General features: G+C 37.9%; 1 protein-coding gene across 1 annotated transcript in view; it reads left to right on the forward strand.

Moving 5' to 3' along the window:
• The window catches only part of LOC116993885 (mannosyl-oligosaccharide 1,2-alpha-mannosidase IA), a 144,765-nt gene that overhangs the window by 20,908 nt on the left and 97,109 nt on the right, over nt 1-26,748 (forward strand). Inside the window, exons 2-3 of the mRNA XM_033055065.1 lie at nt 17,425-17,521; nt 26,628-26,743. Coding sequence (XP_032910956.1) covers nt 17,425-17,521; nt 26,628-26,743 — 213 coding nt within the window. The remainder of the gene's footprint in view (nt 1-17,424; nt 17,522-26,627; nt 26,744-26,748) is intronic.

Raw genomic sequence — 26,748 nt, forward strand, 5'->3', positions numbered from 1 at the left:
GGTGATAAAATCAGAACAAACCTGTTCTTTGCATGTTATGCTGCAGAGTGTAGAGATCTTTCTGCAGGATGTTATGAATATAAAAAAATTCGAACAAGTTCAGAAAACAGTTAAGTAATTTCGTGGAAGAAAACTCTACTGGGCATTATTAATCATGCAAGCATCACATCTGGCTCCAGGTCTCCTACACTCAAGCTCTGACACTTCTATTACTCACAGGAACTGTTCATTGCTTGTACTAGTCATAAGCATTTGTTAGGGGCAGGAAACTGTAGTAGATATGCCTTTTACTCTTATCTAGGAGTCATTTTTGGTGTTGGGTATCTTCTGAGAACTGGAATGGTCATTGCCTGCCTTGTACTTAGAGAAATCTATTTTTGACACAGGAAAAACAACCCAAAAAAAGGTCCTGAGTAAAGTTATTTGCATTGTTTGAGAATGGTACAAACAGAATTCATAACTTTTATGAACAGAGTTGTGTTACTATTACCCAAATGATCAGTTAATGATCTATAAACATGGGGAAAGGTCTGCTCCATGCAGTATAAAGACCTCAGGAGGTCCTCTCTAACTGTTCCCTACCTGCAGGAGGGAGAGCACCCAGGATCCCCCTCACTGCATTGATAATGTGCCCTCAAACACCTGATTTGTCTCTCCTTGCATTCCCTTCTGTTCTTTGCTTTCCAAGTTCTTCCCATTTATCATCCTGGTCGCTTCCCAATTAATCAGCCTGGTTTCGCTTTTCTGCTGGCCTTAATGCGGTTAACAGCTGGCAGTGTGTTATCTCCAGCACGCCCTGCCCTTTGTCCTGTTGCTGTCCTGTCAGCAGTGCCATGGGGCAGGGTGAGCCATCTGTGTGCGGGCTGCTCCCCCTCTGTTATCTGCAGCATCTCGCACTCGGAGGTGGTGTTATCTCGGCAGAGACATCTCTCCAGCCTGGCAGCGCCTTTCTCGGGCTGCCTTGCCACACACAGTCTGGCAGTCTGTGGTTCTTTGCACCTGCACCCCCAGAAAGGCTGCAGAATAATGCACTTCACATATTTATGTAACTGTAGATGTAGCTGGGTGTTGCCTGAAGTCTTTCTATAGGGATAGCCAGGGCTGTTTGCACTGGAGATTAGGGGACTTGGTAGTTGGAAAAGGATAAACCTGGAAAAGGGGTTGAGCCCAGAGCTGGATAGAGAACATTCCTGGTGGAAAGATTTGAGATTTAGGGAAGAAATGCGAGACTAAAGAACAATATATGTATTTTCAAAAAAATGTTTCACCCAAAAGTAGAATCTTCAGAATTTACAAGAGTTGCTTGTGGGCAGGCAGTAAGCCAGAAATGAAAACTGACAGGACCTGTCAAGTAGGCTGCTGGGGAGGCTGAGTCCCTGCCTGCTCTGCTCCTCAGCCATCAGCCTGCCTGGAAGGAGCTTGTCAAATTCATCTTTCTACCCACAGCAAATGAAGTTGATGTGGTTTTTGCTTGTATATGTTTGTTTGGTTGATTGTTTTCCATGCATTGAGGTAGAGCTGTTTATAAACACAGGCAGTGGATTTTCAACAGCAAACTTCTTCCCTGGCTTTACTCTACTAGACATTTGTAGCTTAGAGACCTGACATAGATATTTTTAAAAATTATTATAGTGATTTGAATGTTTTCTTTTCACTTTTTCCATATAATTGTGGTTATCTTTGAAGTATATCTTAGAAAACAGCTGCAGCAAACTCCCTAGATTATTTTCATAAGATGATTTGGGTTGGAAGAAACCTTAAAGATCACCTAGTTTCAAGCCCCTAAAGTTTTGACTTTAGGATGAACTGTCCAAAACAGTTTGAGGGAGAGCAAGGACTTCATCTCATCTGTACTGTAGTTTATATTAAATACTCTGATTGATCTCCTTAAGGAATATTGAAATGCAAATGAGAAATCAACAGAAGTTCTGGGAAACTTGTGTGGTTTTACATACCAACCTGAAAAAAGCAAGAGAATTTAGAAAAAGGAGTGACTGGAAAGCTAGTCACATGCAGAGTTTTTCCTGTGTCTCAGTAGCTGGCTTTTCTGTTCTTTCTTAGGAAGGGTCAGAAATTGCAGGTAGTTGTTGAATGCATTCTATTATGGAGAGGCACTGAACTTTCTATATTTTTTTATGATAGTTTATGTATCTGTGTACACTGAAGCACTGTGTATATGCCAAGAAACTGTAAGTTTAGATGGCAGTGAACACTTTTGCCCATTGAGGGAGATGGAGTTGTTCAGCCTGGAGAAAAGGAAGCTCAGAGGGGATGTTGTCACCCTCTACAACTGCCTGAAAGAAGGCTGCAGCAGGTTGCTTTTCCCCGGGTAACAAGCAGTAGGACAAGGGGGAATGGCCTCAAGTTGCACCAGTGGAAGTGTAGGTTGGATATTAGGGAAAGCTTTCTCGCAAAAGGATTGTCAAGCATTGAAACAGGCTTCCCAGGGAAGCCCCATCCCTGGAGGTATTTAAAAGATGTGTAGTTGTGATGCTTAGGGACATGTTTTATTGGTGGCCTTAGCAGATCTGGGTTAGTGGTTGGACTTGGTGGCCTTAGAGGTCTTTTCCAACCTTAACAATTCTGTGACTCTATAATAAGTCTCTACCGGGTGTATGGGGTGGAAGGTATCTCCTAATAACACTACAGTGCTTGAAAGTCATTATGCCATTATCTGTGTTATAGACAGTGCAAGCTAAAATTATGTTCCATTTGTGCTGTGAAAACTGCATTTGACGCACTTTTTGTTAACAGCTTAGGAAATGCAGTATGAAGTTTGGGCTTCTCTGACCATCTGCTCTCTCAAATCCTTCAGTATCCTGTTAGGTTGTGACTGTATCTCCTGGCAATGGTTCTTGAGTATTTGCCTTTTCAGTAACAAGCCTAATTGTTTGTGTATTTCTTTTCTTCCTTTTGTCTTTTACAAAGTAATTCAGAAACAATCCTTACTTTTTCCATGTCTTAATTTTTATTTTGTTGCCCATTTTAAAGCCTTTCCATTGAGAATAACTTCATGCCTCTTAATTGAATCCTTTCTTTTTCTTCTGTATCCTCTACTGCCAGGAGGTGTTTGGAACAGACCATTAGTATCCTTCATGACTGTTTTTATCTCGTAATGGCTTTATGGTTTTGCATTCATTTTCTTGTAAAACTGAGCATCTGATTTCTTTTGACTGTCATGAAAACATGACCACAGGCATTCTCCGTAAGCCTGTGACAGTTCTTCCCAAATTCACATGGAACTGATGAACTATTAACCATCTTATGATTTGCTATATAATTTATATCTGCTTATTGCTGAGGAAGATTTGGATATATAAGAAAAATACTGTGTAAAACACTACTATGGTATGGTATGGTATACTATACTATACTATACTGTACTATAAAATACTGTGTATAGCACTGGAACAGATACTACCTAAGGGTTAAATTGATTTTATTATATAAAAGCAGATTTGTTTAGATTAAGTTTTTTCTTTAGGAGCATCCTTCCACAAAAGAATCCATGGCATAGTTGTACTTTTCAGTATAAGGCACTATTTCCAAGGTGCCATCATTACTCCAGCCTGATGGAAGGAAATGTAGATTGCAGTAGGTACATTTCACCTGTTGGGTATGGGGAAAGTGTCTTATTGCTATTTTTACAGATGTGTTTATGAGAGCTGGAAAGTTAATTTGCCAATCCAGTCACTATTCTGTATCATGTATATACTGTGGTAGTGGAATTAAGCAAAAGGTCTAAGGTCCAAGTGTCTTGTATTTGGAGAACTTGACCAGCACTGATTGTGTCAGGATCCACAGGCCACCTAATCAAATAAATTTTTCAAGAGGAAAAAAATGCCACGTAAAGAATGGTGATTAGGCAGCTTACAATATCCATTTTGAATACTGTGATAAAACTGCCGAAAGAAAATAGCTGATACACATTTCCTGTTTTGGTGGTTATTTCATTGTTTGCACAGCTAGACATGATGATTAATTTACAACAAGAAGTTTTCACCTTAGAAAAGTTGCTACCATGCAAACCATGTTTCCTGGAGATAGTTTGATGGCTGCAGAAATAAATATTTCTTAAAATAATATTTTTTCTGAAATCAAATGCAGCCCTAGAAAAGCTGTTTGATCAATTCTGACCAAGATAAGTAGATGTAAAAGTGAAGTGGGCAGAAATCATGAATTTGTAGATGACACTGTATCTTCACATTTTGCAAGGTCTGACTATCTTAACTGTTCTTGGATCTTTCTATACTAGTGCCATAAGTAGATAGCTCTTACTTTCTGTCAGAAATGAGCTTGGCAGTGTTTTGCATAGCTGATGTATTTTTTTCAATATAGAAAATACCTTGAAATATTTCTGAAGGCTGGGAATAGGCTTTAACAATTCATGATTTTCATCTGGAGTATTTTAAACAGCCACAGTCTTGGGCTGAAATTTAACTTGTGTCCTTGTTGATCGGGAAAAGCAAGTCAATTTAGTTGCCCTGTAAAATGTGCATAAATATGTGCAATCCATACTGAATTTGGTGGGATTACAGGATAACTTGGTCTGGAGCTCTGAGAATGTCTTTGATCCAAGGTCAGAGAGGGCTGCTTGGGTCTGTGCCTCCGCAGTGCTGGAACCCCCAGAGGAAATCTGGCACAACCACCGTGGGCAGCCCACAACTCTGCTTCCCTGGCTCCTTGTCCTTGTGCACCATCTGAACCCTGCTAAATTTGATTAAGTTCTTGTTGGCTTGTTCTCCAGCCTGTTTTGACCTCTACCAACAGCAGCCCTGGCTCCCAGATTGGATTTCCTTCCCCACCCCCAAGTGGTTGCATGCAAGTTTGGTATGGTTGCATGCAAGTTTGGTAAGGTTGCACTGTATCATATTCTTCAGGTGTCACTTGCTTTTGACCCACATGTAACTGGTTTTCAGCTGCTGGGAAACAGTTCCATCCTTTTGCCCTAATTCCAGGATATTAGGCTGAAGAGACTTCTCTGACAGCAGTGGTAATGAGCAGACTTAACCCTTGATCTATGCAGCAACTGCATATCTGATTACAGTAATTTCATGATTATGAGCTGCACTTGATTATAAACCACAACTCCAGGTGTCAGCAACCTTTAGGTCTTTGTCCATACATAAGCCGCACCTGATAATAAGCACTCTGTCTTTGCAGTGAGGACCCGCGTGCAACAAAGTTGCCAATTAGTAACAGAATCGCAGGGTTTACTGGCTTGGCTGAGGCTGTGCGGGCTCGGCCCACTTGAGGCTGCCGACGGGGCCAGGTGGCCCAGCCCAGCGCTGCCGCTCGGCGGGGCTGCTCAGGGCCGGCCGCCATCACTGGGCTCACTCGCCCTGGCCCAGCGCTGCCCCACAGTGGCAGGTGGGGACGGAGCCTGCCCGCTCCCGCGGCGCTGGCAGGAGGGAGCCCCCTGCCTCCCCCACTGCGCTGCCAGCACGGAGCTGACCTTCACCCACTGCACAACAGAGTAACCAATTTGTAGCAATCGTTCAATCCCGGCTTTTACTGGCAGGTGCTTGGCTCGGCACCCTGGCTGGCACTTCTGGATTTGGAAATTTCTGAACTTTTTTCATATATTGGCCACTCCTGAGTGTAAACCGCATTTCTGTGTTGGGAGCAAAATTTTAGTCAAAATGATGCAGCTTATAATCATGAAATTACTGTAATCTATGGAAATATTCCTCAGTGAACAGGCTCTCTGACTTTGGAAAGTGCAGTTTCACCGTGGCCACAAAAATGAGCTTTAGCAGTGAAGTACTTCAGCTTCTCTAACTGGATGCTGGAGAGAGGAGAGGAGAGGGGGCAGGAAAGGAAGAGCTGGCCTTTTTTCAAAACTGATGGCATGAGGATGGGTGATGGTTATTGTCAGTACCCAGCAATTTTGAAAACTCAAAGTGCTCTACACGTCATGAATTCAGGGGCAGCATCAAGCTCTCTAAGTTTCTCATTAACTGGGAAACTCTAGTAGCTTTTGTACCTTGTTTGTGGTTTTGCTTACTTTTATTAGCCATTTAACTTCAGTTGGTAATGGCCCTAAATATACTAATCGCACATGGCTCACCATTTCATGTTTTTTCTTGAAAAAAAACCCGCAATTAAAAAAACATGTAAAAATACTTGCTTCAATCAAATACAAGTAAATCAAAGAAAATACAATTAAAGAAACACTGCTCTTAGAAAATACATCCGAAAATTTACCTTTCAATGCCCATCCGGCATTCGTCTCATCACTAAAACTTCTTACCATCAAGGATATTGTCTTGTCACTTCCAATTCCTTGATAGGGAAGCAGGATTCTGGGATGAATGTAGACTAATTTTGCAAGGGGGAGAAACTTCAGGAAGGTTGGTGTTGTTTTTTTAGTTGTTGTTCCTGTCTTAAAAGACATGCTGTATAGAAAATTTCGTTTTAATGAGGTGACCAAAACTTTGTTACTGACTTTAGCAGCAGAATAAAACTTAAGAGCATATAAGGGTAGATTAAGGTTCAAAATGTGTGATGGTATCTTACTTCATTTTTGTTAATCATGTATGTTAATCATGCTCTGAAACAGCCACTTGAATCACCTTGATGTTAATCCCTTCCTGTGACTGTGTTGTATTGCATAACACTGCTTATTATTGTACTGCTTATTTTTTTATTTGCATTGCCCCTACTGAGATTGGGAACTTCATTAGCAGCATGGCTATGGAGTGCCAGGTACCTAAAAATAAGTAGGACATACAGTCCATGCCATGAATAATTTAAAATCTAATTAGAAGCAAATCGTACCAAATAATTTCTTAAAGAATAGTAGGAAAAAGAGAACAAAAGCATGATTGTATCATGCAGGTGCAGGAGCTGAACTGTTCACACTGTTCAGCTTGGGAGTTCTTGGAAACTGTAGCAAGTCATAAGTAGACCAAGAAAAAAAAAGTCACTGAGTGGGATGAGTCTATGTGTACCACTATTCTTCATAATAGTAGTATTTCCACAAATTGCTTTCTTTTTTCCTTCCCTTTTAAGACATTATTCAAATTGTGCATGAACTTCAGAAGCTGCTGCTAATTCTGCAAGTTTTAATACAACTCTTTAATGCTGTTCTGTTTTAAGTGAAAATGTTTGAGCTTTCTTTCTGGTTATTGTCAGTAATGAACAATGACCTGAGTTCTTCCACACATTACCTTATGATGTGATATGTTTCTCTTAACAGGTGTTTCATTAACACAAAACATCTGTGTGATCTGGTTCTTAAAAAAAAAAAACTAACAGTGACTCTCCTTAGACAAAAAAACAGAACAATAGAACATCACTGATTTATCCATCACAGAGATTTAAGAAAAAAATAAGTATGCAAGCTGCTGCAATAATGGGTTGTCTGAAGAAACATCATCTACCTCTTGTGCTGGTGATAAGGAAATACTTTTTCTGTGTATCTGTTGAAGAGAAGAGCCCATCTGACTTTTTATGTTTAAGTGTTGAAGAAGACAGCCTTGGAGAAATGCAGTGGTTTTGAGTGACAGGTTGTAGGCTTCATGGTTTTTTTCTGAAAAACAGATCTTGGTAACAGTTGCTAAGTTGTAAGGTAGAGGCTGTATGGCTTGTTCTTTAGACTACTCTTTTGCTTGGAACTGGGTGACTTGGACAGTTCCAGATTTTCATCTTGTTTATGTATACACACATAAATGACGAATGGCATAAGTTGAAAGAGAACATTTTCAGTTATTAACCTAAATTGTGCTTAATTTCATAATGCTTCACCTCAGTACTATATTTTCTTTTCGTTTTCCACTTATTCCTGTAGTTAGTGGGAATGTGTGATTGGTTCACCCACTTGTAACTGAGAGTTGAAGGAAGAAGGAGTTCAACAATATACTAATTGATGCTTTCAAGGCAGATATTTTCAGGAAAAACTATTTAAATGCCCACAGAACATACTCAGATCCTAGCTTACCTAGGAGGAGAAAAAAAAAATTATTCTAACCCATTTGATAAGGAAATAGCATTTTCTTGCATATCTATTTCATTTTCTTTATTTTTGGTGGAAGACAGCTGGAGTTGAGTGAATGAATCTAAAACTGAGCTAAAACTGATCCACTCTGGCTGGTTCAAGGTAGGATAAATGCTGCTACATTATTTGGGTAATTATGTGAGCAAGATTTTTGAACCACACTTTTTTGTATATCTCTGAAATAGAAGATTTCATTTGGCTGAAATTAGACAGACTTTTGGTTACAGAAAGTGCAAGGACAGTGTATTTTTTGGGAAGGGCCATACATTTTTCTTGCCTTCTTAGTTTTTGATTAGTTAAGGAAAGGATCTCAGATAGGATATTTTTGTGCTGCACCAAATAGTTTGATTTTCTTGTAGTTGTACTGGTCAGATGACCAGGTACGAAGCAGATTGTTGATACTGGCTAATATAATATACTGACTAAGAGATATTAATATACAAAGCATGCAGGTAAACTGTTCCTTCCTGAAGATCTTTGTTCAGGTTTCTCTGCCTTACCACTCTTGTGTCTTCTACTAAAATTAACAATTCAATAGTTAATGCACTGTAGCCCAGCTCTCAGCAACTAATAGTAAAACATTCTGGTATCTCCTGCTTTTTCAGTAAATTCATAATTTTGGCAGTACATTACTCTTAACTAAGAGAGGTACGCTTGACAAATGAGTAAAATGTGGCTTGTTATCATGGACTAGTTTCATATGTCATACAATCATTTTCAAATGAATTTTTTTTTGATGCAGACGTCAAAGCATAAGGGCTTCTGTTCTTTTTAGTTATTTCTTACATGAAATGGTCTCTTTTTTCTTGTGTACTTATGCATTAAATAAAGTATTCAGTAATAGAATAAGTGTAGAAAATTCTTACCTGCAAATTTCCTGTTCTCTTTAGTTACCTTTTAATTAGAATTCTTGTTACAGAATTAATAGGATAATTGATTCCTTTTAAAATGAGTAACAGGATGAAGCGCTGTGCAGAGTCTGTCCCTGGTTAATAAATGATGCCCAGAACGGCATATGATGAATATTAGTTGGATAGTTTAATACAGTTCTAAGGAGGCTTACAAGCTACTGTGACGAATAGAAAATACAAGAATAGAAGCTTATCTGTAACTTAACACAGGAGGGAATAATACTTAGCATTTCTGTCAGGCTTTCCATTTGAGGAGTTTGAAGTTCTTTGCAATACAAATGATGAACTAATTCTCAGAATAGGCCTTAAGATTTTTATTTTCTCTTCATTTTTTCTATGCAAATGCTGGAATTTTTTTTATTTTAATTTGTCTTTGTGGGTGAGAAATGAATTATTTGTAAGATATTTAAATGCTGAGGAGTAGTAGGATTTTGATTGCATACCTGTTTAATGCAGATCATTAAATACAGAACCAAATAAAGTATTCCATGACATGATATGCATGTTTAATATTATTGGAAAATCCTATAAATCAGTTTGGCTACCTTAGTTCTGTTGTCATGGTAAGAGGTACAGGTATTTCCCCACTCTGTGTCTGGCAGTGCCTTACAATGTGGGCAGCACTGCTGGATGAACCTGTGAGTTGTTAGGAGTCCTTCATTCCTATGACAGTGCACAAGGAAGCTGTGAGCACCTAAATGTTCCCCAAACCCTTGTCTGCTGCTTAGGGGAAAACAGTGACGGGGAATCCTTGTTACTGGCGCATTAACTAATATTAAAATTTCCTTTGTTGCTTTTCTTGCCCGGGTGGAAGTCCCATCAGGAAGCACTCAGAGGAACTCCTCCAGCCTACCAGGGCTTCGGAACATCCACCTGCTAAACTAGAAATGGTGACACCTTGGCAGTGACTACTACACAAACATTGACATTATGTGGTTTGCTTTTAACTCAGGATGATACCATTAGGAAATGAGGTTATAAACACCAAAAATCTGTCAAACACCTGATTTACAATAATCTTCCTGCTGACAGATTAGAAGTGATTATTTATATGAAGGTTCATGGTGACAAGATTTATTTTACATGTCTTGGAGGAGAAAAACAGATTTTTGTTGCCAATAGAGAAAGGGAGTCTGTCATTTGTATCTTCTTCTGTCAGATTCAAGAGAAAATAAATAAACAGTATCAACTGAGATGAACCTTTACACATTTGACATTATTTCTTCAGCTCTGTTTCTGAAGTAAGAAACAGTACCAGAAAATAAAGAGCTTAAAATAAAATTCAAAGAACTATAATTGCTATTTTTTGTTTGAAAATAAACCTGAGGCACAATTCTACCTACAGAAAACAATTATCTGAATATAAACCAGTTTTTATTAGTTTTCTAGTGAATCTTGGTGTTTGGTTAAAAAGGTAACTTCTAGCTTTTGTTTTATGAAAAGTTACTTATAGTGAATCCTGTCAACAATCCAGCATAACAGTAGACAGAGTAACTGAAAGAGTCTAAAGCAGACATGTATCACTGTTAGTCAGATCTACATGTCTGCTTAGATAAGGTTATGAACTAAGCAGCAAAGAAGTAACCACCATGGAACACCCTACATCTTTACCTAGAATTTCCTGTAGAGCAAGTCTGAACACACCATGAATACTGATAAAAATTACTTGGAAAAAAAAAAAGGTCAAGGTAGTTATTGGTGATCAAAACATTTCCAGGCAGAAAAGACATGGAAACGTGTTAGCATTGCATGCAGAACTGCAAGAAAAGATTGAAATAAAAGGTTTAAAGCACTACCAAAGCAATAATAGTGAATATTGACAAAGGTAACAAAGATCATGCTCAGAAACAAGGGCAAGTGTCAAATTAATTTGCAATGTTGTTGTGCTTACTAATCCTAGAAAAAGTGTTATGTATTGAGATAAAGAGAAAATTCACCTATTACTTCATGTTTTCTAGATGCTTATTATTCAAGAGAAGCTCAATAAACTCAGTTAATAACTTGTATTTCTTTAAAGTGGAGTGTTGCACTGAATACAATTGTGAAGCTGATGAAACATAAATGTAATACTTTTGATAGCTAAAGAAAGAAAGGCTGTCTATTTCCAAAAATTGTTCACTGTGTAATCAGTAGATTCAATGACAGCATATTAAATAAAGCTTTCATATATACAGCATAGCTTTTGGAAAGTGATAGTGTATCAACTGAGGGAGGATCATACAGTTTTTCACAAAGAAATCCCAATTGGTGGCAATAATTTCAAAGGTAGTATTGCATTTGCTAATAATAAATTCTTATTATTTTTTTCAACTGTGCTGCATTTGTTTGGTACTCAGTGGCTATGAAAACAATTGAGAACAGGTCTTTCAATGGGCTTTGGGCAAGATGACTTAGAGAGACCCTTCCAACTTCAACCCTTCTGTGATTCTGATTCACTGAGTCTTAGCTTGTTGGTTAACAGTAATGGGAACAGAAAGAATATAAGGCTTTCTAAAACTTGAGTTTTTGCTAATGGTGATGCAATATTTCATCAGAGCAAAGAAACCAGAAGGTTGTGTTGTGGTCACAAACTTCCTGCACTGTGGTGGGTTCACCAGGGCCAGCAGCCAAACATCCACACAGCTGTTGGCCCAGATGGGCTGCAGGAGGGAACAGGAAGAATGAAAGCCAGAGAACTGGTGGGTCAAGATAAATGCCATTTATTAGGTGGAAGAAGGAGGGGCCGGGGACAAATGATGCAAAAGCAATCACTCATATCCTCCTACAATCAGACTGATGCCCAGTTGCTGACCAGCAGCCACCTTGGAAAACTGCTCTTTTTTCCTCTGCCCCAGTTTTTGTTGCTGAACATGATGTCAACATGGTAGGAAATAACCCTTTGACCAACTGGAGTCAGCTCTCCCAGCTGTCCCCCTCTCAACCTCATAGCCACCTCCTCCATTTTCCCTCTTAGGGGGAGTGGAAAAGGGCCAGGAGCTGTAAAAAGAGAAAGCCTTGCTGTTTTACAAGTGCTGTTCAGCAGCAGCCAAAACACTGTTGTGTTGTCAGCGTTATTTCAGGCACCAATTCAAAATGCCATATGGGCTGCAGTGATGGATCCATCCCAACCAGACCCAGAACAGTCCTCAACCATGCAAGTTGATTTGTGCAGGAGGAAAGTTCAAGTGCAATGCCTGTTGAGATTTCTTACTACTTCTAGGGACTTCCTTACCCTTGCTGATACTGTGAAAAAATGATGCTTTAGTTCTAACAGCAAGGAGAGAAGATGCAGGGAGACTAGTCTGAGTGAACATGTAATTCTGGTAAGGAGTTTAAAAGGTGGGAATAACTTAAATCTGTAGAAAGATCAGTGTAAACTGAGAAAGAAAAGATTGAGCTGGGGTGAGAGTTAATGGATAAACTGCTACATTTTCTTCAGAGCTTTGTTCAAGGGGTAGGTTTAATTTGGGAGGGAGTTGTTTGGGGTTTTTTGTCCCTTCATTTCTTGAACTTTCAGTACCTTAGTCTTCTGCCTTTCTCCTCTGTCTTGGCAAGATTTAAATGGCTCTGTTGAAGGTCAGGGTGATACTATCTCATGCAATTAATCCTTTTTCTCCTTTAATATCCCAGTTCTAAAAGGTACTGTAATTCTTTTCCCAATGTCCTCTTTGGCGTCTCCCCCACTTACTGCTAAAAATAAGCCTTATTAAGTTATTATTTTCACTCCACCTGGTACTGCAATAGTTTCCATCTAAACAACACTATTACTGTGCTGATTCAGCATCGCTGTTGTTTTCTGTCAACATTTCAATAGAACTGTGTTTTGCAAATTTCAAGTGAGTTTTATGTCCTCTCTAGGTGTTGTGTTAGAGTGCTTTGAAGGATGACAGTAACTAAAATACCAACAAATAGGAGTGCATTATCATCATCTTTTAGATGGCCAATATTATGGCTGTAGAAAAAGTTTTTCCTTCTGCTTTCACAGAACAAGGAGCTGTCAACCTCTGGTAGAGTTTGAGATTCAATGAACCTCTCTGGGCTCCCCAGTTAAGAAAAACAAGAAGTTACTGGAGAGTGTCTAGCTAAGGGCTATGAAGATGTTGAGGAGACTGGAACATCTCTCTGGTATGAGGAAAGGCTAAGGTCCTGCTGAACCTGAAGAAGAGACTCCTGAGATGGGATTTTATCAATGCATACAAATATCTTAAGGTCAGGGTGGGGTCAGACTTTTCAGTGATGCTTAGCAACAAGATAAGTGTCATTGGGCACAAACTGAAACACAGGAAGTTCCACCTAAATTGTGAGGAAAAAACATCTCTACTGTGAGAGTGTCAGAGCACTGGAACAAGCTGCTGGTTGTGGATTCTCTTTCTCAAGAGATACTCAAAACCTGCCTGGACAAAATCTTGAAATCTTGTGCAATCTGCTATGAGTGAACCTGCTTTAGAATGGGGACTGGAAGTGGTTGATCTCCAGATTATCTCTCCTTTCCAATCCCAACCATTCTGTGATTTTTTTTTTTTATTTTTTATTTTTTATTTTTTTTTTAACATACAGTAAAACTAGAAGAACTAAGGGATGCATCTATGCAAATATGCCCATTAACATCCTGGAAGACTAATATGGAATTATTTAAAATAATTTTATCAGTTATACTGCAGAGGAGTTTAAGAGTATCAGGAATCATCTAGTCAAAAGCTGTTGGAGTCAACCTCATTGGGAATTTCTCTTTATAACAGCCATCAGTAATGTTGTGTTGATATTCTGGATGTTCTCAGTAACTGTGGTCTTTAGAAATTGCAAGTGATCGGTACCACTTGTACAAGTAGTCAGAGATGTGATCAAATGACTCTTTTTGAATTATCAAAAAAAAAAAAAAAAAAATCAGGAGATAATGATTTGGTGATATCCTATGCAAACAAAAAGGTGAAGACTCCAAAGATAGATGGATTTCTCAAAACAAACAAACAAGCAAAAAAAAAAAAAAAACCCTGTTAAAATTAATTCCCATAGTACCAGTGCTGGGAATTTTGCCTAAGCAAAGAATTACCTGGGTGATCTGGTCTATTAAAATTGCTCCCCAATATTTTAGAGCCGTTTCATTCTTACACAGAAAATGAAGCTATTTACAGATAAGAAGTTAATGTAGTGAGAAACTTTATACAGTTTTGCAATTTCCACAGGAGGGAAAGAATGTAGAGTATTTCTGATGTATTGAATCAGAATGAAATTGAAACTTCTTGATAGGTTAGATGCCCAAAGTCGCTTCTGTAGCAGGGTTCTTTGGCTGCCGTATCTGCGGGCTCTTTGCCCAGTTACACAGTAACACTAAGTGCTAGTAACTTTTTTTTTTTAAAGAACCATTCACGGTTGTGACTAGTAGGAATGACTCATTTCTTTGTAACACTAGAGGGCTCGCTGACTGCTTTTGGAGCTGCCTTTTGCTTGCAAGTATGTCCATAAATCCCCAAGTGTCTAAGCAAGAATGTCCTAAAGGTACGTTTTCTTAGAAGTAGACTTACCCATTAATTCAGTGGTTTTGTCTAAATCGAGGCTTTCTGGGAGTGTTCTAAAGAACGCTTTGATTAGCCAAACAAGATTAATTCGATCTCCTGCTCAATAAATTCTGGTAAGGCTTTTCCTATTGGAATATTTCCTTAAGTTTAGGCAGAGCAGTGTTTTTTGGTTTATTGTTTGTTTGTTTGCTAGTTTTGTTGGGGGTTTTTTTGGGGTTTTTTTTGTCTGCTTGACTTGTGGAATCCACGCATTGTAATTTCCTAGGAAGCCATTAGATAAATGTACCTGATTAGTTAGCAGAATGGGAGGAAATTTTTGTAAAAAAAACAACAACCCAACAAACCATCTGATGTTCACTGGGCCACAATAATAAATGTTATTAGAAGGTAGCATCTATTGTCTGGGTTATCTTCCTGTCTTACTAGCTAGGGGTTGATGAGCAGTAGGGTAATCAGAGTGGTTTCTGCTACCAAATCACACATACATTTATTATACAATATGATTGAGGTGCCAATGCACGGGGAAAAACTAAAGGCAAGTGATTACATCTAGAACACCTTGTAACATCACACACTTTGTGACTGCTGTGGCTGTACTGATCTGGTCTGGAGCTGTTTCTGCCTTTCCCTCTTGGTAACTCTGATACCCATGACAATCTGACTTGGGGAATTGGACAAGACAAAAATGATCCTCGAAACAACAGTGTCACTTGAAAAAGTTTGTGTTTCCTGAACTGATTTCGTTTGGGAATCCATGACCACTGCATTTCTTATGCAAGAAAAGAAGCATAGATGTGCTAGGAGAAAAAGAGCAGAAAAAGGGAAGGACAATGCTGGTAGTGACTTGAGCAATTATAACATTGTTATAATACTACATCTTTAGACCCTTTGATTCAGGCCACCTGATTACAAGTTTAGTTTATTTAAAAAAACCCAAAAACTAAAGCCCTCTTGTGTGGTGTGCCCTGATGTGATTGTGTGAGAAAATAAGCTTTAACACAGCATAGGATTTAGCCTCCTGAAATCTCTGAAAATTTGTACATTAATATCTAAAGCTGAGCTTGCAGATCTGGGATATGATATCAAGGCAGAGTAAGTCTTTCTTGTATAATAGACAAAATTACCAGAAAATTTCAATTGATAAATTAGAAAATATGCTGTGGACAAATGATTGGTTTCATGTAGTCTTGATACCTGTAGCCAGACTATGGGAAAGCCCCATAGTCAGAAAGCCTGCCAGTTGGCTGCCTATTACCAGTTCTGCTTTGAGACAAAAAAGCCCATCCTGGGAGAACTCCTAAGCCATCCTGCAATGAAGTCAAGCAATGGACACAGCTCCTGCTACCCAGCATATTGCTGCCATCCATGGCCTGGGACCATTGCCACAGGGCCTCTGACTTGCTACCTTTCAGCTGAGATCTGACACCAGGCTAATCTTTTGGTTGAAAATGTTCACATATTAACTGCCATTGACAATTTTTGTATTTTTAAAGCTGGACCTGTTGTGTAGATTAACATCCGTGAATTTTCCTGCTGGATAGATGTGCATTTTTTTTTCTCCCATTAATAGTGGAGAAATGTTTATTCTCACAAGTATTCTGGTATTCTAGAGAATCTCTTGTCATTTATTATAGAATAGCTCAATGCAGATTTTTAATTGACGTAATTTCTCTGAGGTTTGAGCAAAGAAAAGAGGAAGGGAGAAAGTGCAGGATTACTATTATCAGCATGTCCCAAGGCTGCTGCTTTTAAATTTAGTATTGTAACTGTTATTTAACAGAATTATCCTTGACACATGTGGCCTCAAGAAGAGGTCTGAAAGCAAGGACAGAACAGTGTTGTCATCTGACAGCCTGAAGCAGTATCTTTGAAAAGGTTTGAAATTGTCACTTTTTGTCTAGAAGATGACCTCTGGCATTTCCAGCACAACTGTGCCTTGTGAAAGAGGGGAGGAGGGACAACAAGGAGGCAAAATCTTTCTGTTATGTAAAGTCATGCAGCTTGTGGTGGCCTTTAAAGAAGACTCTTCCTGAGCAGGTGTTAGAAGTGGTGGTTGGTAAGGGGAGATGTTGGACCTGCTGGGAGTGGCAGTGGTTTGTCACCCGACCTGCAGAGCTGTGTGCGTTCTGCTCACCACATGTTTGGGGAGTGGCAGGTGGGCTCCTGGACATGCACCTGGACCGCCCTGGAAAAGGACAGTTCAGACCACATATGTCTGGTGATGGTGGTGGAGAGTGTGAGCTATTCTTGAGCCAACCCACTCCCCTGGCTTCTGGTGTGGATGGCCCCTGCTCCTACAGCACTGCTGTGCTGGGCTCTGCAAAGGCTGTTTCCCAAAGCAGTATTTGTCTGTGGTGCACCTCTTCTCGTGCAAAATATGATTTGGTGGTAATATGTTTAATTGTAAAGGTTTTAATCTCTTTGTGCAGAATGATGTGAAATCATCTACAAATGCTTTTATAGTCATAAAAGATTGTATTGTAAAAACCTCAAAACATTTTCTAGGTGTTCTGCCTGCTGACTTTGCCATCCTTCTACTGTTACTAGCTGTGCTGAGTTTGAACCAGCTAGTTTTATGCAAGCAGGTCTCTGCCAGAACCTGAAAACTACTGTAAGCTTTATTGTCACCTTAAAGAAGCTAAAGGTATTAGGGGGAAAACCTTCTTTAAAAATGTTATTTCCCTCTGTTTCTGAGGTGTATGCTGAAGGGAAATAAAATCTCAATCAAATTGATATATGACACAGTGAATTCCCTTCCTAAAAATTAATTTTTTTTGAGTGTGTCTTGAGCATGAGTTTGCATGCAACAGAGGTAGAGAGAACAGTCATGTAATTCTTACAGCAGCCATCCCACTGCCACCTGAAAAACAGTGCCACTTTATTGAATATTTCATAGACCTAGTGCATACAACAGGAACTTGGTTAAGAATTGAGTTAATGTTGAGGATATTCTCAAGTTGGTGTTTGCTGTGGCTTCTTGCTAAATCAACATTATAATCCTGCTTTCGTTTCCCTACAGATGATGAAGCATGCCTGGGATAATTATAAGCGTTACGCATGGGGATTAAATGAACTGAAACCCATATCTAAGCAAGGACATTCAAGCAATTTGTTTGGTGAGTAGAGTGTATTTTTGTGCTTAGTGACGTTAGCATAAAACAGTAAATCAGCTGAAAAGCTTATAAGTGATAAACATGTTTTCTTTCTTCTCCCTGTCATGCAGCATGATGTTTCTTGCTTCTGTTATGTATAAGAAGTAACAGTAAATGAAGGTGCTTTCTGTGACTTTTATAGATTAGTGTCTGAATGAGAATAAATGGAGCATGGCATTGCTGCATGATAAAAATATAGTTTTGCTCCAATAAATACTGTCCTGTCTTAAACATTTACTATGGAAATCATTGATGCCACATTCAATAAGCAGGGAACTAAGGAAGACAGGGTGGAGAAGACAAGGAATAAACAATACTCTTTACAGTCACAAAGGTAGTTGAAGCTGTGTGTGCAGCTCTTCGGAATCTATTTCCATTTCTTATAAAAATTTGTTGATTTGTATCAGGTTCTCTTATCAGGCTTTCTTTTTCATTAATACAGCTGCTGTTTGTTCCTCTAAATACTGCACAGGAGGTGTTAAATAAAGTCCAAGTTGTTATCTGTGTAGAACAAATATGGGACCGAAAAGTTCTAGTATGAGAGGTGCACTGTAGAAATCCAGTGTAATGAGGCAAGACTTCCTGGGTGTCCAAGTAGGACTTGTGGCTGGGTAAATAGTAGCTGAAGAGAAACAGCACTCTTAGGATGCATAGGAAAACAGTCCTATGAACTGTCATTATCTTCAGTTTTGCAGAAAAATGAGAAATTAAACTGTTTGACACCAATTTTTCTATTTAAATAGCTTGTTTTCCAAAAAATAGCTCGTTTTGCAAACAGAAAACTGAAAAAATTACTAATTTCTATAGCTGAGACAAAATCAATGCCTTATTTTGATTTTAACAGGAACTTACTATGTTGAATGTTTGCAAAAGATAGCTTGAAATGGAAACATTTCCTAAAACAGCCTAAATAGAACACTTATCAAATCCCCAACTATATTTGGAGGTTGCTTAGAGACAGCAGCTGTAATTACAAAAGTAAGTTGGAAAATACAACATATACATTTTGATCCTGCTGCACTGCTTGGCTGCCCCAAGGTAACATCAAAAATGTTAATAAGTAATTATTATCTAGTTAGTTATTGGACTTCTTTTTGAGTTCTTGAAAGCAGAGTAGTTTGAGTTAACTTCAAGGTTGAATTGACGTGTTTCTATTTCCTTTTCTTCTCTAAAAATCAAAATTATTAATTGTCTTTAGGAGAATGATAGTTGTGGAATTTAATGTATTTGAGGAACTATTTAATGGAATTCTTTTCTTGCAGTACAGCAAAATGGCATGAATCTCAAAAATTAAAACACTTAATGTAGTTTCATTTGAAATCAGATGTGGTATAAAAATTTCCATGGTTTAAGTTAATAAAAATATTGCATGGTTTCACAATACAGAACAAGCTGTAGATGTATTGACTTATGAAAATCTTAAGCAGGAGTTCTGTGGATGTTGCAAAAGTTTAAGTAACTTCAGGCACAATTCCCTGTGAAACAGGTCAAATGTTGAATTGGAAAATAATACTGTATTTAAAGGAGTAAGAGCCAGAGTCAGTCTAAATGCAGATCAGTTTCTCATCATGGTCATCTGGTATAAAGTCTTACTGCTGAGGAGTTTTCCTTAGAAACATCTTCAATCTTATTGATCTTAGTGCAAATCAAAATAAACATTAAGTCTCTTTCTGCTGAATTGCTTTACAGAATACCAAAGAGCAGCATATCTGTAAGCAGGTCTGCCTCATAAGTTACCCTTGCCCAAATCCATAATTACCTTTTGTTCTTTACAAACAAAATCTTGTTTCTGTAAGTGTCCTCAGATGATTAGATCTGATTTGTACCTTCATGTTTGAATTCAACCAATGTTTTATGCTTTTTCATAAAACAATAACAGGGTGACCTGTTTGTGTGTTTGGTTTCTTTCCTTCATGAAAGGATGGAAAAGTTTCCTTATCTTCCTTGTTTCTTATTAAAAAAAAAAAAAGTAAAAATTGCAAATGGTTGACTGATTCAAGGCAATTCTGAATTGTATTAGTGGAGCATAGCTCTGTGTCCTGAGAATTTCCTCCCAACCTTCAGAAATCAAGTAAGACCTACAGTTCATTGTAATCCATAATTATGTCCTGTTTGCCCAAGACTCTATTTTCTTCTTGCTGCCTGGTCTCAATTGTTTTAAAAATACAAGTTTCAAATTGGCTTAGTATGTGGATGTTCTGGGATACAGACTTTTATTATCTCACTGTGAAGAGCAGCAGAGTCCAGTGCAGTGTGGTGCTTTATATTGTATAAGTTACAGTACAGCTCTCCTGACACAGAAGAGGACACATTGATTTCAAATCATGCTTCTGAGCTTATTTTTGAAAGTATAAATACATGGCTCCTTTCTATCTCCATTGTGCAGGTAGATTATAATGACTGTTGTGACTTGAAGGCAAGTGATAGCTGTCATGCTATGTTTGTCAGAAGGACAAAAGTAAGATGGCTTTTGAGAGGTATAATTACGCATAGATGTGGCTTAGGAAATATCATCATGAAATTCAGACACTATACCTAGGCTAGGAGAAGAGGAAAATGGCCAGTGGGGTATTGATGGGAGAAAGGGTAGGGACAACGGGTGGTTCTAATTTTGGGGGAAGGAAAAGAACCTTGCTTTAGCACCTTGTACAAATTACTAGTAGTAGAGCTATTCTGTAGCTGAGGACTTCTGAGCTTGGAAATTTTTTTTTTGTCCTAAGCTCAGGCCATGAAAACAAATTGTGACATTGAGGAACTGCCTTGATAGTGCTGATATTCTGCAGGCAGTGTGTGTGGCTGTGTGTAATAAGTAGAGAAAGTCTTTAGACTTTCAGACTGTAGATATTTTCATGTTATGAGCAGAAGTTACTTCCTCTCTCTTTTGCACACCAAGAATAACATACCTTTAGAGAAACCCTGAAACATATGTGAACTGAAACATTTCTTCTTGAAGCCAGTGCCACATACATGCCTCTGACCATGGGCAAAGTCTTTTCAGCACATCCATGCAATGTTTTTATTTCCTTTGTATTTGTCATGTAGTAGCAACTATTTGAAAAGACAGAAATATTCTTATTGGTTTAATTCCATGAGGTGTACCACTGTTTCTAGATTAATCAAATAAATTTGAGTAGCTCAGCATCTGTTTGCACCACATCTGTCCATTAGCAAAGCAGGGCATATCTCCTGGTATGACTTCCTCTATGAGTACCAATTCTTCTCTGACTATTCCTGGTAGAAAGTAGGCCCTTTAACCTTTATGTTTCAGGTTAATGTTAACAATGTTACCTTAAGCAGAGATTTATTAATCTACCTATTGCGAAAGTGGCAAAATCACAATTATGCCTTTTTTTCATAGCACTCCAGCAACCCCTCAAACTAGGAGCTATTCCTCTCTAAGCCTTCTGAACTAGTTTTAAAACTAATGAAAGTTACTGCACTAGCAGAGAACTTTCTTAGAAGTGTTTTCTGCACTTAAGTGACTGTAACTAAAGGGCTTTTTTAATTATCTGAAGCTGTGCTTCATGTGCAGTATTGCCATTTAGATATTGTAACTTGTGTGCATAGTATAATTAATCTCTGCAAGTGGAAAAGGACCTTTTCTGGAGGCAAAAAGGGAGGGATTTAATAAATACTCGCAATTGGCAAACCTCAAAGTATTATAATTTAGTAAGATCCTGCTCTTCCCCCTTTGAACTTTTTTTTGTCATTTCTTTCATGGAGTGTTGAGGTGTGTTAATATTTTTAATGCTTACCAAAATTTATATCCAAAACCGTCTTGGTAGTGTGTAGCAACATGTCTTTTCAAATGCTATGTTTATTAATATAGCCTAGGCAATTAATTGTGCATGTGTTTAAACAGTATATTAATTTAAATTAAAAGGATTCAAAATCTTCCCCCCACCCCAATCTTGATTGTACTCACTGTTCCTACTGTATTCCTTGAAATTTTGTGTTTTGGTATGTGGTTTTAATTTTGGAAGCAAGCCTGACATCTATCTTAACTAAATTAACTTATGTAAAGAATAGCATTAGCAGATATGTGGATGAATTACTCAACACAGCATTTTTGAGAGGAGATCATGTTGCATGACAAAGACAATTTCAGATTTCCAAAAAACATTTTTCAGGCTTATTACTGGCCTCTCACAAGAATCCATTGCTGCTGAGACCACACTCTCAGATTGCTCATCCCAACACTGAAAAATCAAATGACCAGAGTGAAATTTGACAGTGCAAATAAGTTACTTGGGGTGTCTTTGACAATGGCAAGCTGCAAACAGTTCCACAAACCCAGAAGGATTTTCCAGCAGGTGATAATTGCATTTAGAAATAGAAAATGTTCCTAATTTAAACTGGCACTTAGTGAAACAGGAGATATAATTCAGAGTTGATACACAGAATGGGCAGACTTGAGCTCATAGCAAGTAGTAAAGCTTGACAACTTTCCAGAACAATATGTGGAGGCCCATAAAAAGTGGCACAGTGGCATAGATGCAATGAACAAGGATTTATTGTTCCTTGTGGGGAGTGATATCCTTTGTAAGGAAGGGTGGAGATAGCAAATTACTAGGCAGCCTGTTCCAACAAAAGAAGGTGGTTCATAACAAAACATGTAGTTGAGCTGCATGGTGCCAGAAGCGTGGTGGATGCCAAAGGCTCCTGCAGGAAGCACAGAGATAAGCAATGAAAAAAAAATTATTTGAGCTTTATCAAATTCAAAGAGCAGAACTGACTCTAAAATGCACAGATGTATAAAATACTGAAGATTTAGAAGAGCATTTAGAAATATCACTGTATTGTTTCATGTTACACATACAAAAAGCTAGATTTGTTAAAAATTGAATGAATTTTTCTTTCTCCACTCTTACCAGGTGCTAATAGTCGCTGAAATTAAAAGTGTTAATACTGCTGAGGGTTTGTCAGTACTTGAGTCAAGAGTTTCATGTTTTGGCATAGCACACTTTAATAATTAATCACTCTTGACACATTAAATTGCTAATGATATTGCATAGGAACCTTTTCAGTGAACTTTAAATAAAGGAAAACACTGTTCTAAGATATGAGTCAGCTTTTGAAGCAATGCTCCAAGAAACCTACAGCTCAAATCAAAATGTTACTTTAGTCACACCTATATGTATTATTGAATGCCAAGCTCAGTGTGCAAGGGATGGGAGGAAATTGTAAACTATGAAGTGAACTAACATGCATTGATTCTGAAGTATTCTATTTCGAACTCTTCTGGCTGTATCTAAAAGCCTGGGCTGGACAAGTGAAAACTTATTTTGGCACATGCTCCAAAGGATTTGACCATAAGCCAGCTGTGGTTCTTAAACCATATGGCCATATAAGCTCAGTCACAGAGCTGTGCTAATAAGGTTGTCATTCACATCCAGAGCAGTTCTCCCTGCAGTGGCATTCTGGAAACTCGTACGAAGTTATTCATCCTCTGATCACTCTTATTCTGCTCTTGCTGCCCAATCCTGAGATGCTACTCCATTCTCTAATGAAATATCTTAATTTTTTTTATTTGCATGCACATACACTGGCACTGTTAGATATTAAAAAGCATGCAGTTTAAATGGGCTGACTGTGCATTACCCAGACGAGATATAGGCTACCTATGTTTTACATCATACTATTCTGAAATGCTGGGTAGTAAGCCATTGTGGTTAATAGTCCACAAATCTTGTTAGCAATATGTTCTTTTTTGTTTTCTTACAGATCATTGCTTAAGATTTTAAGTGTTCTGTAGATGTTCTGAAGTGTTCTTAAGATGTTAAGGAAGTTCTTTAGATGTTTTTTGATAGTCTACTGGAAATTCCACGTTGACTGATTTCTTATGCATTCAAAAAGAATGCAAATATTTTATGCATTCTCTATTGCTCCCTTGGAGTAAATTGTGCTGTTAGTAAAGAGGAGAGATAAAAGTAAAGAGTTAGAAGTTAAATGGAGCATATATGAATGCTTCATCTGGAGGTTTTGGTAGAGACTCATAATTCTTCATTTTGGTAGGTTTGTACATCTGGTTATCTTTTTTATAAAAAAATTACTCCCTCTGAGTTTATGTTTTATGAGTTTCAAGTTCATTTTCTCTACCTCAAGTATATATATTTTTTTTCTTTAAATTATCTGCAAAATATATCTATATTTACCTGAGGTCTATGAATTTTATCCAAGTATTGTGATATCTTCCTCCTACCTAGGGCAACTGTGAAACTCTACCATGGTGGCTGCAACTTTGCTGGCACTCTGTAACAGGGTGCTCACTGTTAGTCAAATTTGTAGCAGTACTGTAGGTGCATAGGAAAACAGTCATCTTGTCCAAATAGTCTGTGTCATGAGTGTGTACTGTAATTGCCTAGCAATAATCTTTGCTTCTTGTAGACCATGACTGCTGTGTAATTCCTTGGGAATGTTGTGTAGGAACAAACAACAGTGATAGCTATTTAATAATTTATGTGCTGTGCTTGAGAAGCATAGCTTATATAGGCTTGTGAAATATTTGGTCTTATCCCATAATAAGAAATGTTCATTTAATTTCTTTGCACTCCTTCCCCTACCCCCACCACTGGTTTGTCTGACTGGTTAATAATGAACTGTTCAGCATCACAATTTCCATACTGTTCTCAAGTTTAAGTTATCCTCTTGGTTCACTTAGCATAAACTGCAGTTGTTCACAAGTCATAATTCTGGCCTCTAAACTGACTCTTTCTCCTTTCTTTTATCAAGAACTCAGAAGTACAGCTGTTTGAGACAAACTTGACTAATTGTCACATTAATTGTTTTGTTCCATATTCTGGAGACTTCAGAATAATAGCAGAAGTTATTTCAAATAAAATAAGATCTGCTTTAGATTCTGGCATTTTTTCTGTTTGTGCTTTAAGCAGGCCACATAGGCCAGATTCAGGAAAAAAAATCAAAATAAGTAGGTGACTCCAAGGGCAATTTCTCATTAAGTTTTCTCCTTATTTTCTCCTCTTTTTCTTCTGACTTAGTAGTGGGTTGCAGCTCAAGTACTAATCCTTAAAATTGAAAGCTCAACTGTTTAGTGGTGGTGTTAGTTGTATTACAAGAGGATTATCACAAAGAATGTCTTTGCATGGTGAGCCTATCACAATCCACTGAAGCAAATCAGGTTATAGATGATTTTTCTGTAAGTAGAGCTCAGTTGTAAAGGTTCACTAGGAACTGCTTTTGTTGTATGGAGTTACCAGGCACCTCCAGAGCTTTTACAGTGGTGTTCTTGAGCAGATGTCCTCCAGCAGTTTTCCACTCTCACTTTCTCATAAGCTCAGGGAAAATATGAGTTGCTTAGCCAAGTTTAAAGGAATACTTTTGCTTTAATATTGGAGAAGGGCAGCCAAGTTCCAAATAAGCTCTTGGAGGATATTGTATTGTTCTTACCAAAGTATGCTGCAGTTTTATTAGTGGAATATCTGGGGGAAAATGTAGAGATTACTTCTTTCAGAGTAGAAAAGTTACATTCCAAAAATGGGTGGTACAAGCAGCTGCTAAAATAGAGAAAGTATCTGATTCTGTTAAATATGCCAAGTGAGTGACTGTTGTAATAACCTTAAATATTATTTTGTTTAAGATGGCAGAAATGGAAAATTATTTTCTACCTGGAAGCTTAATTTAAGAAAGTGATGTCAATCCTGCAACACAGAGCTCTCCAATCACCACTCTGTTTCATGTGGAGGCAGAAACCCATGATACCAGTGAACACAAGAATTGACTGATACAGGAGCTTTCTTTCTTAAATATGAAAAATTGAATTCTGGTATTTGCTAAGTTTACAAAATTAAGTTTACTTTTTCATCAGGTATTTCAGAGACAAGATGATAATCAAGTACCTTAATTAGTTGTAGCTACTATCTTGTTATTCCCCTGGTACAATCAATTCCGGAATGAGTAGTCAGCTATTCACCTGACTCATTAGCCCTGCTGCGGGAGACAGGGATTGGATCTAATGACTTTCTCTGTTGATTGCAGGCTAAATTATTTTGTAATTTTAAATGTTTACTTCTGTATCAATCAGAGTCTTCTCTAATATACAACAGCAGTTTTCCATTCATTATGAAAACTGTGGAAGCCAAGTTAGGAAATATGAATTTTAGTAGAGTGGTCAAAATTGAATTTTTGACGTTTTGCCATAAATAGAAATTAAAACTCCTCCTAGACAAAAATGATGTTTTGAAAAGGTCAAGGTAAATTTGAAGTAAGCCTGGGAAAGTATTTTGAGTGACTGTGTTTTCTTGAACCCCACCATCCGCATTAACCTTTCAGTACAGGATGATGAACATTTAATCCATTCTAAAGCCAACATACTGATGATACTTCTTCTTGCAGTGTTAAGTCAAGGCTAGCTCTTACCCATATCTATAACAGAGGTAGAAGGATTTTTGCAGACCATCAGAACTGGCTCTGAAAACCAGTGCCTCCTGAGCTGACAAATTCATGTGTGCAAATTTGCCTTTGCCTTCCGCTGTGCTGTCTTGGGCAGGTTACACGGTGGTGCACAATATCAGAAAAATTGTTTTCCACAGACTGTACTTCTTAAATGGCTTTTCTAGCCGAAATGGGATCAGTTCTCATCAGCTTCTGAGAGTTTTATGTATATTATAATACATATGTATATAATATATATGTATATAATACATATGTATATTATGAGTATAAAACAAAAAAACCCCCGATTGTTTCATTCCAAACTGGAAGAAAGAGGAATTTCTGAATTACTGAGATGTACTGGGTTTATATAATTTTATGGTGAACTGTTCTGTCAATGGTTTAAGATACAAAATTATGGCTGGAAGTACAGTGCATTGGAACAGCTCTTCAAAAGTTCATTAGTGGAAGAAATACTTAAATATTATGATGTTGTGTTGCGGCATGGGAATCAAAGTAAGGGCTGTGAATTAGTAGTTACCACTTGAATGCTTAGGCACCAATTTTTAATTAGATTAATTGAAACTGAATTTTGAAATTAGAATTAATTTAAATTAATTAGATCTAACTGAAAAGTCTTCTGTTGGAAAGTAAATCACTGGCTCTTCATGTGTTTCAGGTAACATACAAGGAGCAACAATCGTGGATGCCCTTGATACACTATACATCATGGAAATGAAAGAAGAGTTCAAGGAAGCCACGGAGTGGGTTGAAAAAAACTTGGATTTCAATGTGGTAAG

Source organism: Catharus ustulatus, chromosome 3 (assembly GCF_009819885.2).
Source record: "Catharus ustulatus isolate bCatUst1 chromosome 3, bCatUst1.pri.v2, whole genome shotgun sequence".
NCBI lineage: Eukaryota > Metazoa > Chordata > Aves > Passeriformes > Turdidae > Catharus > Catharus ustulatus.